Source organism: Adiantum capillus-veneris, chromosome 18 (genome assembly GCF_014529385.1).
Source record: "Adiantum capillus-veneris isolate H3 chromosome 18, ASM1452938v2, whole genome shotgun sequence".
In the NCBI taxonomy this organism is placed as follows: domain Eukaryota; kingdom Viridiplantae; phylum Streptophyta; class Polypodiopsida; order Polypodiales; family Pteridaceae; genus Adiantum; species Adiantum capillus-veneris.
Window position 1 is genome coordinate 39,491,287 of NC_140948.1, and position 15,632 is coordinate 39,506,918.

Consider the following 15,632-nt stretch of genomic DNA (forward strand, 5'->3'; position numbering starts at 1 on the left):
GAGCTCTTTCGAGAGCGGTTTTACTCCCTATACCCTATAGGGATTTGTTTACTGCTTTCACATTTTTTTTGACGCCTGTTTCAGCACGTATACTGCACTTTGTAGTATTGTTGACAGTGGATGTACGTTGAGTTGCGGAAACTGCCATATGTACCTTTTGTGAAGCCGATTTGGCTTGTTTCTGGCAGTCTCGACCGTTTCTGAGACTCGGTTTGGAGGCCCTTTCTAAGACTGGGCTGGTCTCTTGTCTGCATAACCTTTTGTGAGGGTCAATAGCGTGAGGTTTTTTTGAGTTGGGGGATTCTTGAATGTTGAGATCCTTTCAGTTATACAGGTTGCTGGAGTATCCCTTTTTTGTGGCCTTGCCATAGGACATGTATAGAGAGGGCTAGGTGCATTTGACGCCGTGTTGGCAGTCTTGGGTCAACTTTTGACTTTTTATGCACAGTTAGTGGTTGATGCGCCTGTCTTATGCTCTGAGAGCATTACTTTTTATGCGTTACTGATCTCTTGTGACAATTTTGGATTGAGATTCTGTCAGTTTTTCTGGGGAAACTTTGCCAAATTTTTTCCAGAATTACCAGTGTTTATCACCATATTATCTTTAGCTTGCAGCCATGTCATCTAGTGGTGAAATGGATATTTACAATATCCGAAAATTTGAAGGGACGAATTTTGCTATCTGGAAAGAGCAGAGTCAAGATGTTCTTATACAAAAAGGCCAGCTGGATCCTATCATGGAGCAAGTATACAGATGTTGAGTGGGAGAAACTTGATTCTAAGGTCAAATCTACCCTCTGTTTGCATTTGGCCAAATCTGTGTACTTTACTATAGTTGGAGAAAGGACTGCTAGAAATATATGGGATAAGTTGTGTTCCAGTTATGAGAACAAAAGTGCCACTAATTAGGTTTTCTTGATGAAGAAGCTGTTTGATCTTCGTATGAAGGAAGAGGGCACTATTTCTACTCACATTAATGAGTTCAATATCATTTTCACTCAGTTGGCCACTCAGGGTATGGTCTTCGATGAGGAAATCAAATGTATCTTCTTGCTATGCAGTTTACCCTCGTCTTGGGATATGTTCTATACTGCGATTAGCAACTCAGCATTTGGTACCGGTCTAGTGTACAATGACGTCCTTCGGAGTTTGTTTACCGAGGAGATTCACGCGAAATCTCCCGAAGGCAAGAAGGATGGTGATGCGGATGTTGCTAGTGATAGACAGAGGGACCGCACTCAAATTCGTGCCAAAAGCAAGGAACATGGGGGCTCTCGCAGTAAGTCTCGGAGTTCTATGCGTGATGTCGAGTGCTATCACTGCCATAAAAAAGGGCATGTGAAGAAGGATTGTAGGAAATGGCATCAAAAGCAAGAAGGATAAACAATCCAGTGAAACTTCTAAGTCTGATGATTCAAACAAGGGGAAAGCAAAGTTAGAGGAGATCAATGTGCTAGAGTCTTCAAATGCTCCTATTGTAGAGACTCTTCCAACGGTTGTTATGCCACTTACCTCTGATGTATTGGTCTTCACAGCAGATCTACTTGTCGAGGCTCTTGTTACAGAAGATGCGCAGTATGCACAGAATTGGATAGTAGATTCTGGTGCGAGTTTCCATGTGACACCACATAGAGAGTGGTTCTCTAATTATTCTCACTCTTGTGGCAAAATGAGACTTGGAAATAGCAGATTCTCTACTTATTCTCACTCTTGTGGCAAAGTGAGACTTGGAAAGAGCAGATTCAAGATGTTCTTATGCAAAAAAGGCCAGTTGGATCCTATCATGGAGCGCCCAGAGGGCGAGTATAGAGATGTTGAGTGGGAGAAACTTGATTCTAATGCCAAATCTACCCTCTGTTTGCATTTGACTGAATTTGTGTACTTTACTATAGTTGGAGAAAGGACTGCTAGAAATGTATGGGATAAGTTGTGTTCCAGTTATGAGAACAAAAGTGCCACTAATTAGGTTTTCTTGATGAATAAGCTGTTTGATCTTTGTATGAAGGAAGAGGGCACTATTTCTACTCACATTAATGAGTTCAATATCATTTTCACTCAGTTGGCCACTCAGGGTATAGTCTTCGATGAGGAAATCAAATGTATCTTCTTGCTATGCGGTTTACCCTCGTCTTGGGATATGTTCTATATTGCGATGAGCAACTCAGATTGGGTACCGGGCTAGTGTACAATGACGTCCTTGGGAGTTTGTTTACCGAGGAGATTCGCAGGAGATCTCCCGAAGGCAAGAAGGATGGTGATGCGTATGTTGCTAGTGATAGATAGAGGGACTGCACTCAAAGTTGTGCCAAAAGCAAGGAACATGGGGGCTCTCGCAGTAAGTCTCGGATTTCTATGCGTAATGTCGAGTGCTATCACTGCCATAAGAATGGGCATGTGAAGAAGGATTGCAGGAAATGGCAGCAAAAGCAAGAAGGATAAACAATCCGGTGAAACTTCTAAGTCTAATGATTCAAACAAGGGCAAAGAAAAGTTAGAGGAGATCAATGTGCTAGAGTCTTCAAATTCTCCTATTGTAGAGACTCTTCCAGCGGTTGTTATGCCACTTACCTCTGATGTATTGGTCTTCAGAGTAGATCTACCTGTCGAGACTCTTGTTATAGAAGATGCGCAGTATGCACAGAATTGGATAGTAGATTCTGGTGCGAGTTTTCATATGATACCACATAGAGAGTGGTTCTCTACTTATTCTCACTCTTGTGGCAAAGTGAGACTTGGTGATGCTTATGAACTAGACATTGAGGGTGTCAAAAACGTCAAATTGCATACATGGAATGGCACGCACTTTACTTTATGTAATGTCTCCAAGGAGCTTGACAATTTCTGTGCTAAAAGAGGGATTAAAAGGCAGTTTAATGCACCATACACACCAGCTCAGAATGGAGTTGCAGAGCGCATGAATCGTACGATTCAGAAAAGAGTCATAGCCATTCTTTCTAGAGAAAATCTCACACAAGGCTTTTGGGCAGAAGTCGTCTTGACCGCAGTGCACATTATAAATCGTTCACCTAGTACGCCATTGAATTATGAGATTCGAGAAGAGTTATGGTCTAAACGTAAGCCCCACTATAACCATCTACGTGTTCTTGGTTGTGAAGCTTATGTTCACGTGCCTAAACAACTTGACAGAAGTTAGAGCCAAAGTCACACAAATGTATTTTCATTGGATATGGTGCAGACGGAGAGATGGGATATCGTCTCTGGCACCCGGAATCTCGTCACGTCATCCGTAGTTCAGATGTGATCTTCAATGAGTTGAAGATGCATCAACAACCTATCAAGGAAATAGAAATTCGGAGAGTCACTTTTGAGGATGTTTCCTCAGAGACAGTGAAATCAACTCAGCGGGCTAGTGATGTACCTTCCACTAGCAATGCTCCAGAGGGAGCGGATAACAATGGTCAAGGAGTGAGACGGTCTACTAGAGTCTCTTGTCCACCTGCGTGTTTCGAGCCAGGTCTTGACTACATCATGTTGATCAATTGCAGTGAGCCAAGCTGCTACGAAGAATCCATGATGGCGGATGATGTGGTGAAGTGGGAGCAAGCTATGCAATCTGAGTATAACTCAATTCTGGCTAATGACACTTAGGACTTGGTAGAACTGCCAAATGATACGAAAGCTTTATCTTGCAAATGGGTTTACAAGAATAAATTTTCCTCAGGTGATCCAAATCCAAAAGTACAAGGCTAGACTTGTAGCCAAAGGGTTCAAACAGCAAAAGGGAGTCAATTTTGTTGAAATCTTCTCGCATGTGGTCAAGATGACAATGCTTAGAACCGTACTTGGTCTTGTAGCGATTGAGGACATGGAACTTTTCCAAATGGATGTGAAGACAGCATTTCTTCACGGGGATCTCGATGAGGATGTTTACATGCAGCAACCTGAAGGGTTTGTTCATGAGAAACGCAGCTCATGAGGAGCTAGTATGTAAGCTAAAAAAGGCACTTTATGGCTTAAAGCAGGGTTCAAGGCAGTGGTATCATAAATTTGATGCATGTATGAGGTCTCAAGGATATAAAAGGAGATCAACATCTGGCTATGTCTTCATATTTGCTAAAGCAGCAGTATCTTGGAGGTCATGTCTTCAAGATTGTACATTGTCTTCCACTACGGAAGCAGAGTACGTTGCATTGTCGGATGCAAGTAAAGAGGCTGTATGGTTATCTTGCTTGGTCAAAAATCTTGGCATTGATGAGACTCCAATGATATATTGTGATAGTCAGAGTGCTCTTGCATCAAGGAATTCCGTGTTTCACTCTAAATCGAAACACATTGAAGTCAGGTATCATCTCGTGAGAGATTTCTTGGCCAAAGAGCTCATTGATTTGGTCAAGGTACACACTGACGACAACCCAGAAGATGCTTTAATGAAAGGCTTAGATTTGAAGCGGTTTACACATTGCAGTGAGTTTATGGGTATAGGTTGAAGCCACTAGATTGCTTCATGGTTGTACATACCAAATCACTTGGGCTGCGTTGGCCTTCAAGTGGGAGTTTGTTTGGATTCAGGCCAACTGGCCGAACATCCCACTTATTACTAATCCATCTACTAACTTAACCATGTACACACTTATTCTTTAATACAACAAAATAAGGAGCTGCAACAGGATAACGTTGTTGTGCACTCCACCCAAAGCAGGTCTCTCTTTCTCTCTTTGCTCTCGTACTTGCACTCGCACACGCTTCCTGCGGCAACTTCATTTTGCAAGAGAGAGAATTAGAAAACATGACCATAGTTGAGGATCGGATTTATGTGGAGCCGGTCCCGCCTCCAATAGGCTTTTTTATTATAGATTCTCCCATAAAGAGAGACTCGGTACAATACAATATTTGTGTTCCTTGTGACCTAGGTGATGCAATGAAGATAGGAAACTTCAAGCATCACAAGAATAAAATAATCATTGGTAAAATTATTAACTATCCCCAGCCTCAGTCCCAAGGCCTCAAACACCTTTGAAGGTAGAGAGAGCTAGCGGGGATTGAGGGTAGGGAAGAGGAAGAAGAAACATTCATAGGAGAAAGAAATAGTTCCTCACTTACCATCACTCTTCTTGTTTAGCATACATAATAGCATAGTAATGAAGATGGAGAAGATGGCAAGCTTAAGCATTGAAGCATGGCTCTTGGTTGGATTTGCATTCCATAACCAAAAGTGTTGGTGTAGGCTCTCAACTTCTCAATAAGCTTGGAGAATGAGATGGAGCTCTTGCACTTTGCACCTCCCATAATGAGTGTGTGTATGTGTGTGAGAGAGAATATAACCCCCAAGCTAGCCCCCTCCTTGTTTGGGTCAACCCCCTCTTCTAGCTCATGGTGTAAGCTCATTGGACCCCTTTAAGCCTAGAAAATCACATACAGAGTCTATATCAAGCAACCATGCTAGCCTTGGGTCAAGTGTCCCCTTTTCCCCTTTGAGAGAGACAGAGGACTTGATAAATGCATACACAATTAATTAAATTAGCTAAATTATCATTGGACCCCTTGAGAGGCCAACCAATAGGCTTTAGGCACCTTATGAGGGCAGCATGGAGAGGAACTTGACATGTGTCCATGTTGCTTCATTAGGCAAGGCTTGACTTGTGTGAGGGTGCGTGTGTTCTCTCTCTATCTCCTACAATGAGCGCTCGTTCCCCCTTGAGTAGGGATCATTTGACTTTTGGGAACACCTTGAACCCCTTAAGCACTTTAGTCTTGGAGCACCTTGGCACCTTAGTCATTAAGCACCTCAAGCACCTTAGTCCACAAGCACCAGAAGCACCTCAAGCACCTTAGTCACAGCAAGCACAACAAGCATCTCAAGCTTGGCCCGGGTTCCCACCACCTCAAGCACAGTGCTAGCTTGCCTAAGGTCAAAGGACTTTTAGCACTAACCTTTGAAGTTCTTTAATGAAGCTAACCCTAAGGTCTTTCAGCTCCATTAGCAAGCCTTTCTCTTTGATAGACCATCTCTCATTTGGAACCCTTTAACCTTGGCCCCATGTTGAGATAGATCCATAAATACCTGTCTATATTCTAGCCCTTGTTCCCGTTTATTCTCCCACATTATCTGGTCAGTTTAATATGGGAAAATCATTTGGGTTGGTTAGATATTAGATTTTATGACATGAGCACTATCAAAAAAGGATTTGTAATGTGGAATTATAACAAAATGCGCACAAAGTAGGTAGACAAAGTCAAAGATGAGGTAGAAAGTACCTCGGGGAGGTCACCTAAGAAAAATGTAACATATCACATGAGTTGTTCACATAAGGGTATTTAAAGCTCTCGAAACTTATAGAAATGTATATACAAAAGGATACTAATTTTTCTACATTGAAAACAACTTGTAGATTTTAAAAGAAAAGGGTAAACTATATTCTTAAGCAAATTCACACATAAGGGGTTTTACAAACATGTCTTGGACGCACATGATATGGTAGTTTTACACATCTTGAGGAAAGTACGTTCAAACATGCAGGGTTGAAATATATTCCTACCTTTGGGTGTACTATAACCTTAGATGGATGGACCAATTGTCAAAATGAGCCTTTAATCAATATGATGATGATTTTCCCTGAGGTTTAGTATTCTTAGAAGCCATTGACACGCCTTTGAAAAAAAAACCAATTCTCTTTCTTTCAAAGATCTATGAGTGTGCCATATCAAAAGTTGGAGGGCCAAGGAATTTAATAACCATCGTCATTGATAATGCTACAAATTATAAATTAAGGCGTAGGTCTTACAATTCAAGAAAAGTACCCAAAATTAACATGGGTACCATGTGGTGCACATACTATCAATTTCCTTTTAAAAAACATTGGCAAAGCAAAATAAAGACCACTTTGTTGGAAGCAAACACAATAGTAAAATTCATTGGAGAGCATCAATTTTCATATACCTTATTCTAAACAAAGTCTTCTAATAAAGCATTAAAAATCTTTTGTGCGATTAGGTTTGCTACTACATATTGTGTGTTGTCAATGCTAAAAGAAGTTTGACATGCACTAGTGGAGACAGCTGCCGATAGACGATCAGATGCATGGCTTAGCAAATATCCTAATTATCAAGCTACAACATTTGGATAAGGATTCATTTGTCTTTGGGAAGGTATATTGGTATATGTCAGAAGCCACTGAAAAGATTAAGGAATTTCAAGGCTACAATGATAGAGATACAATTTGAAAACAAAAATTTGGAAACAATTCTTTGCACTATTGATTTATCCTCTTGGATGTTGGCAATGACTGATAATTCCGTTCAGTCACATCAAACTTGCTCCTCAATAATAATCCGTTGTGTCTCATCATAATCAAGGCCTTCGACCATATCTACAAACCAAGCACCAAAATTTAGCACAAGTAAAACCAACGGTAAAGTTTGAGCAAGTTGAAATTGTCAAATCAATATAAAGGCAATGATCGAGCCGTCGCTTAAAGCAACTTCATAATAGAATGACAACTTGAACTTAAAGACAATACTCTAAACTATCACTTAAACCATGATATGATACTCTTAAATTAGTTGTAAATTAACAACATGATGACAATTTCAACCCAAAAAAGGAGTCTTTTATTCATTCATCTTTCGGTTGTAGACCAGAAGAGGATACAACATTTATGCCAACTATTTGGGCTCCATTAATACATAGGTACAAATCAAAGGCAGAAGGTCGATTTTGGGAATTTTTATCTTTGCCTAAATCTAGTGTCCTATGTATTTTTTTTTATAAAGGCTCTCTGCTCTGGATCAGCTTGCTCAGGCATGCAATTAAGTATGCGTTTCAAAACCCAACATAGAGAATATATATCCGAGGCTTTAGAAAAGGGAGGAGAGTTGGTGGAGATGCACTCAGGGGTAGCCCAAGGGTAGTTTTGAATGTGATTGTTTTGACATTCCAAAGATAGATTTATTTCCTTTGGAAATGTCTTTGTACTCAAGAAAAGAAGTGCACCATTGTGTAATGCCGCAATAAACACTCTTGTCAATAAATGCAACATAATGTTGCGAGGGTAAAGGTCGTTGTGTAAAATATCGTAATGATGTAGATACTTCAAAGTGTGTAGACGCTCATTGACAATGTGTAAAATATTGACTTGGAACCGGTCTATATTGCAAGTTGTCTACAAAAACTTCTTAATGGCAAGCTTGCTTCCATCAAACTGACATGCATGTATCCACTACTCCACATGGCCGCCATTCCAATATTTGAAAATAAGCATTGGCCGTGGTGAGTGTTGCGCAATGCCAAGTGGCAGAATCATACCTCGGTGTTGAATATTCAAAGCCGTTGCTTCTTCCATGGATTTTTGTGCTGTAGTGGCCCATGTGGCTTGATCTTGAATACTTTATCTGCATACACAAGGTGTGAAAAGACAAGATGTAGTACACGAACTTGCTTCACGTACGCCCATCTATCTTCTTCAAGTTGAAGACCTTGCAAGTGATAAACGTGGTGATACTGTAGGAAATACAACACTAGAGGACCAAAGCTTTGGTCTATTGCTCCCACTTCTGCACAACCACAATATGTAGCAACAATGGAGGGGTGGGTAGTAGCTACCGCTTCTGCTTAGTGATTAGCTCAGTAGGGTCGGCCACTCTTTGTCTTTTGCTAGGGCCTTCTAGCTTGCTCTTTTCCTTTCATCTTTACGTACAATTGATGGAATAATTGCATCCTTTTGCGTACTAGAGGGAGAGAGTGAACATCAAGGTTTTGTAAAGCATAAAAAGCAACCAAGATTTTTTCCAAAGTTTGCTTGACGAGTCCCCACATTTGATCGCAATTGAATTGCAATGTCAAATGATACTATGGAGAATGATAGTTGTAATCGCTCAAAGCAATGTTTTGTCAAAGTAATAACAAAATCATTGAAAATGGAAGGCTCTACATACTCAAAGCATCGACGTAACTTTTTCTCTTCAGCACCATGTAGATAATAAGCAATAGATTCAGTGATGGACTTTTGATGCACTCATGATAGCTTCATCTCTGATATAGCTACTAAAACAAGTAAAGATATATCATTAAAAAGATAATAATTCAAACATGTTTAAATATGTAGACATATATCACAATCAAATATTTCTTCGATCCAAGACTTCTTCCATCAAAGAAATTCTCAATTGAAAGATTGCTCCCATTATACGCCTTATACGATATTATTTAAAAATACAATGTATAATTTTGAATACTACGAATAATTTTCATTGTACGACCGTATAAATACAACCCAAGTGGACTTATCTATGGAAGTGTCCAAGCCTTTATGAAATAGACTCAATAAAGATTTAAAGGAGAAAGATAGGGTTTACCACAGGAATAGCAAGCACTATACCTATGTAATTGAGATTGAGGTTGCATGAAATCAACACACAAGAGTTTAGAGTTGATATTGGCTGTCTTTTGGAGTGAAGATTTCATGGATGAAGTTTTGCTCATTTTAAGTGTGGCCTTTGCTTCGAATCATTAGGTGAATCACTTGATTCACTTTATCTTCTATGAATCCTCACAATCATAAGCTGATGCTTTCTAGTAGCATTGTGTACTTCTTGAAAACGCATTCGCTACAAACCTACTATGCCAATTACCACCAAGTGTATCTCATGGATGCTCACCTCCTTCTGGAAAAAACCGGTGCCAATGAAAAAGTGGAGGGAGAAATATACCAAGTGTATGCAAAGCATCTCTCAAGTTCCCTTGTTTTGCAATCAAGGCACACATATACCAATAGCAGCAGGCACTATCGAACTAATTTGGGTGTGGTCACACATGCATCAATGGTCAATCACACCACTAATGCAACTATGCCAAAATCGAATTAGATACAAGCGGACTTGCATACAAGACGAATAATTGGTACACCAGTGACCTGCAAACCACAAAGTTATCTCATAAAGTGATAACTATGCAACGCAAGAACAAGTGCCTAGAGGCAACCCACCGAAGATTTTAACGGAGTACATTTTGTCAATGCAAGAAATGTTGCTTATGAGTGTGTATGTTTGTGTGTGTGACAAAGAAAAAAAGAAAGAGAGAGAGAGAGAGAGAAGAGGAGAAGTTTTTAAGGTCATAGGCACAAGAAGATTTTAGAAATTTTCTCATGTAAGCAAACGAAGTCTTTTTCAGTGTTTTTCATACAATGCATAACATCATGGGCTTCTGCTCAAGAGGCACCACATACCTAGCTAGGTGCGATTGGGGGCAGGGGACCACCAGCCCGGTGGGGGGGCCGGTGGTCCCTGTCCCCAATCGTACCTAACTAGGTATGTGGTGCCTACCTCACAAAAGCTCATATGTTGAGGTAAGTCACAATGTGGGAATTACTGTGAGAATTTGTCCAAAACTTCTTGTGAGGGTAAATATTCGCCAAAATGACACAAATGAATAGACCAACCATGGGTGGCGTGAAAGACTCCATACGTTCACCTTTACTGAGGGAGGCAGGAACAAAGAGGCTTCAAAGATCTATCCATACGGGGTTTGAACTGAAGACCTGCTACGTAAAAAGGAGCCAAGACAACACACTTGAGAGAGAGAGAGAGAGAGAGAGAGAGAGCACAGTATAAGCTCGATATTTTCAGAAATTAGTGTCCTTTCTGGGTGCATTCACTCTCTTTACGTGCAGCTGATTCATTATTAGACATAATTATAGGCTGTAATGCGTGCAGCAATAACTGGTTCCACATATCAATGGGCCCAGGCAAGCACCAATGCAAGCAATCATACACAGGCTCCCCAGGTTCCACCTTCCTATACGGACCGGGATGCCCATCGGGCCGCAAAAATGCACTATATGTGATATCAAGAAGTTTGAGCCTTGAACAAGTGTCATGCTCAGCATATGCCATTTTAGCCTTCTCAAACTCCTCTATTTGAACTTCATTGATCTTCCTGTTTATCCACAGATACATTGGATGAATGCCACCATTTTCTTGACGGGAATATGGACTCATCCTTTTGCACGCTCCTCCTGTGCTCCATGTGCCATTCTCGAAGTGATCGACCGTCATCGTGCGTAGAACAACGATCCCCTTGTACTCTGTCATCATATACTTCAGCACGTTCGCTAGCGCAATCGCCATCGCCAACCATATCTCCACTGTTGTCACATTGAGCCCCAACCCTTTGCTTTCACCCCACAATGTGTTGTCTATATAATACAAGGTATCTGTGAAGTACCAATAGCCCGCCGACACTACCACCACATCATATTCTGCTAGTTGCCTCTTCCACAACATGTCTGGCACATCGAGGTAAATCTTGCTAATGCCGCTCTCATCGGGCTTGCTAGACTTAACAAGAAACCGTGAGCCAAAAATTGCCAATGTAAAATTGTAAGAGGGAAAGAGGCACCGGTTCTCCCTCATATAATCATCGGGATCTGAGTAAACCAGGATGGATTCTTCTACCTGTGATCACAACATATATGGCTGAGTGGATGATTATGCCATTGAATTGACTAATAATTACTCAAAGTACCATCGAAAGGAACCATAACTAATTTCCTCACTTGTGCGAGAGTGCAGTGGAGTGATTGCATTTGATTGCGGGCAAGAGAATCGCCAATAAAGGCTAATTTTTTTCCACGCATTCGCTCAAGGAAGCGAGCGGCGTCAAACTGAGGCAGTTCACAATCAAAGGGCCTCCATTTCCAATGAAGGTAACCTATGTCTGGTCTTCCATTCTGCAGGCAATTTTGAGCATGGTGAATGTGTTTGCATGTATTGTTGGTGTATAAAAGAGGGCTACTGTCCGGAACCCACTCTCCTCCAGAGAGGTCGCAATACGCTGCAAACAATCCAAAAGTTGCTTAAGGCCACATTATAACCATGTAATCTTTGAGCTAACTAAGCACTATATTTATCTTAACAGGGATGTCAAAACATCATTTCAGATATAACTAGGCACTACATTTGTCTTAACAGGGATGTCAAACACCATTTGCATAAATTAGAACTACAACGATGCTTAGATGAAATTGACAAAATGTTCAAAGAATTTAAGCGCAAGCATGCTCAATGTTGCTTTTATTACATCACGTGTCACTGCTAATTTGCAACCACAAGAAGATTTAAAAATTTACCCATGTAGGAAAAGAGTCTTTTTCAGTGTTTTTCATACAATGCATAACATCATGAGCTTCTGCTCGAGAGGCACCGTATACCTAGCTAGGTTCGATTGGGGGTAGGGAGACCGTTGGTCCGGTGGAGGGATTGGTGGTCCCCTGCCCCCAATCGTACCTAGCCAAGTATACGGTGCCTCCCTCACAGAAGCTCATGATGTTGAGGTAAGTCACAATGTGGGAATTATTGTGAGAATTTATCCAACACTTCTTGTGTATATGCTGCCAACACAAGCATCATACTGACCTAGTCTTTAGAGCACCTATATACCCAAAGTATGAGCTGCCTTGCACCAGCTCATGAATGTAAGCATCAAATAATTGCATATAGGTTAGCTGCTCACATCAATAGGCATAAGTTCTGTAAATACAAATCAGCAGAGAAAAGGGATTAATGTGGGCGCATACCCGTGGATGATTTTGTCTTGGAGCCGTCGATGTGGCCGGACTCTGTCGACGGAATATCAAGCTTGACGACAGGGACGGCAGCACTGTGGTTGCTATTAGCGGTTGCAACGTCTGCTGGCCTGCTCGGAGACCGAGTGAGAGACCACCAGCAGTTGAAAACCAAGATCAAGGCCATGCAGATTGCCACGGAGGCAGGAGATCCAGCCCAAGCTGCCATGAGTAATAATATAATCGAAACAGCCCAACCCTGTAGTGTTTTCCAATTAATGTACCTTGGTCATGCAGTACTTCCACCACCCCCTGCAAGGTCTCATGTGCGCGCGCGTGTGTGTATGGCACTATGGGAGAGAGAGAGAGAGTGAGAGACCTTGTTCGTCTACAGTAGTGCTCCGCAATGTGTGTGTGAGAGAAAGAGAGAGAGAGACCTTGTTCGTCCACAGCAGTGCTCCGCAATGAGAGAGAGAGAGAGAGTGTAGCCGCCGGTGCAATACTAATTACAGATTTAAGATAATAATACAAACTTTAATCCACGAAGGAATATATAGCCTGGCACTCTCTCACGACTATATACACACTAGCTCGCGCGCCCCGTCTACCGACGGGCCTCGCTAGCTCTTACCACCTTACTCTGTATGTGTTTGAGTGTGTGTGCATCTTTATACATCTCTCAATGACACACACACACACACACACACACACGATCGAAACTTTACATAAAAAAATAGTTTACATTATTGTCAAAAAAGCTCAAGAACATATCTGCATAGCACTCTTAGTCGTGCTATTTCAATAAGATCAAGATATTGAGTTGGAGCTCTACAAACTTCTCTTAAATCTACTTTTTGAACCCAACTCAAGTAAATCTTGTAATGACGAATCATCCCAAGCTCTTGCTTTAAGAGCATTAGCCTAATGTTGGGAAAGAAATAGAGATCAAGCAACTTGATGTAAACCGTATCCAACTCTTCATCTATATATGACCCCCAAACAGTGTAGTTTTTCTCAATCACTTCCCATGCCCATTGCCATCCCCGTTCAACAGGTAACAAATTTTCGATTCTTGAAAGGCATCAATAATAAAAAAATTTACACTTGGAAATATTCACAATTTCGTGGGCCATTTAATTGGCTGCAAGAAAAGAAAATAACATTAGTACTCAAAGCTTAAAATGTGTGTGTGTGTGTGTGTGTGTGTGTGTGTGTGTGTGAGAGAGAGAGAGAGAGAGAGAGAGAGAGAGATCAACATGGCCACTTAAACACTTTAAAAAAGTATAAGCACAATACAAATACTTCAATTACTGATTGTCATGCCAAAAAGTGTCAAGAGCTTCATTAGGTCAAGTCTTTACAACATTCCAATTTTTTTGCTTACAATGACTCATATTCTACTCTATAATTGGACGGTTCAGGATCGCTCCAATATACCCCAGTGATAAACTCTTCATCCGAAATGTAAGATTTGTGATTGTGATATATCTTTCGCAATTGAATATCACAACCGCAAACATTGACATAATAAATATCAACCATATGTAGTTCTTGTAGGACTCTCATCAATTTTATTTCGCTCAATATTTGTGACACTTTGCATAGTGAAATGCTTAACCGTCCACATTTTCTATACCACCCATTAGCATATGAATACACCCAATGATGTCACCAACACCATGTACCATATCTTTGACAAATGTACTCTTTCTTAACTTTCAAATATATAGTCATCCTTATATGTATTGGTATATCAAACTCTATGTGATAATAACCTACAACACTTCTAAAATATTGTGCTTCATATAATGCCAAGACAGAATGTCTGCAATAATATTGAAGTCTGCAATGAAAATAACAACCAACCATTCAGACATAAAAAGTAACAACACATTTAACATCATATGGATTCAAATTCAAGCTATACGCACCGAAGGATCTCAAAATCCTCGATAATATGAACAATATCCTCAGCATGTGCAGGACCCCTCCACAATGGAGGATCTAGAAAAAATGTAACACGTGTAAACATACAAAATGAAGGCCACAAAGTTCTCATTTTTTGTAAAAGTAAGTAACAAAGATAAGATTTTACATTTACATACCTCTAATATAAGTAGGTACATCATTGAGGGTGTACGAAACCATGATGTATCGTGCCATTCTTTATCTGCTCTAACAACACAGATTTTGAAGTTTAAGAGGAACAAAGACCAAATAGAATAAAGAAGATTTTGACGATCATGCCGTAGAGAACCATGTCCTTCTTTCTTTTGTTTTAGTGAAGGATTTAAGAGAGAGAGAGAGAGAGAGAGAGAGAGAGAGAGAGAGAGAGAGAGGAATGAAAGCAATTCAACAGATTTTGAAATTTTACAACTTCACAAAGAGACAATACAAAATAGTTATTCAAAGTGTAGCCTTCGAGAGACCACATTAGGGATTCTATAAGTCCAAGGACCTATGTTGTATATGTTTTGCAAGATACGGGGTGGTGTTTCAATTTGAGTAAATATCCTCAACCAATATGGTGTAGTGTGGTCTCCAGCAACCCCCACCTGTTGTGCATTGACTGGCCTCTCGTCACTCACAAACCAAATATTAACTTGAATTTGACGATGCCCGTGGTTCGAAGAAAAGGCAACATAATAATATCCAAGAACTTCCATGGACATATCTCTTCCTAAGTATAGCATTTCATAAACGCATACGATGATAAAACCTCGATAAGAGTGATCTCTGCAAAGGCATCTATGAATTATGTAGAGCAATAAAAGCTTAAAACTACGAATATACCATATATAAAAACTCTTACAATATAATATGAGTTTGATCAAATAAAATCACCAAAAACATAGCAGGAACTCTTCCCCTCCATTACGGTGGATCTTCAACAGAGTAAGTCAATGTATAAGCCAATCTTCTCAAGAAAATAATAGGTCAAGGTAATAAACTAATTTAAAAAAGAAGATAAATACCTCGAATGAATTCAGTGATGTGACCCACTACATAGGAGGCACTGCGTCGAGAATCCATCTGTGGGCAATACTTTGATCTAAGAGATATGAATAAAATTTAACATCAAGTGTGTCCGACTTTAAGTGAGAGCCACAATGT

The 15,632-nt window shown here is 40.4% G+C and overlaps 1 protein-coding gene across 1 annotated transcript; it reads right to left on the reverse strand.

Moving 5' to 3' along the window:
- Positions 1 to 10,469: 10,469 nt before the first annotated feature.
- On the reverse strand, positions 10,470 to 13,117 carry LOC147435531 (protein trichome birefringence-like 26). Its single transcript, XM_086487979.1, has 3 exons — positions 12,531 to 13,117; positions 11,511 to 11,788; positions 10,470 to 11,409 (listed from the first exon to the last, which is right to left on the reverse strand). The coding sequence occupies exons 1-3, from the start codon at positions 12,745 to 12,747 to the stop codon at positions 10,585 to 10,587; spliced, it is 1,320 nt and encodes a 439-aa protein (XP_086344105.1). The 5' UTR covers positions 12,748 to 13,117; the 3' UTR covers positions 10,470 to 10,584.
- Between the last annotated feature and the right edge of the window lie 2,515 nt (positions 13,118 to 15,632).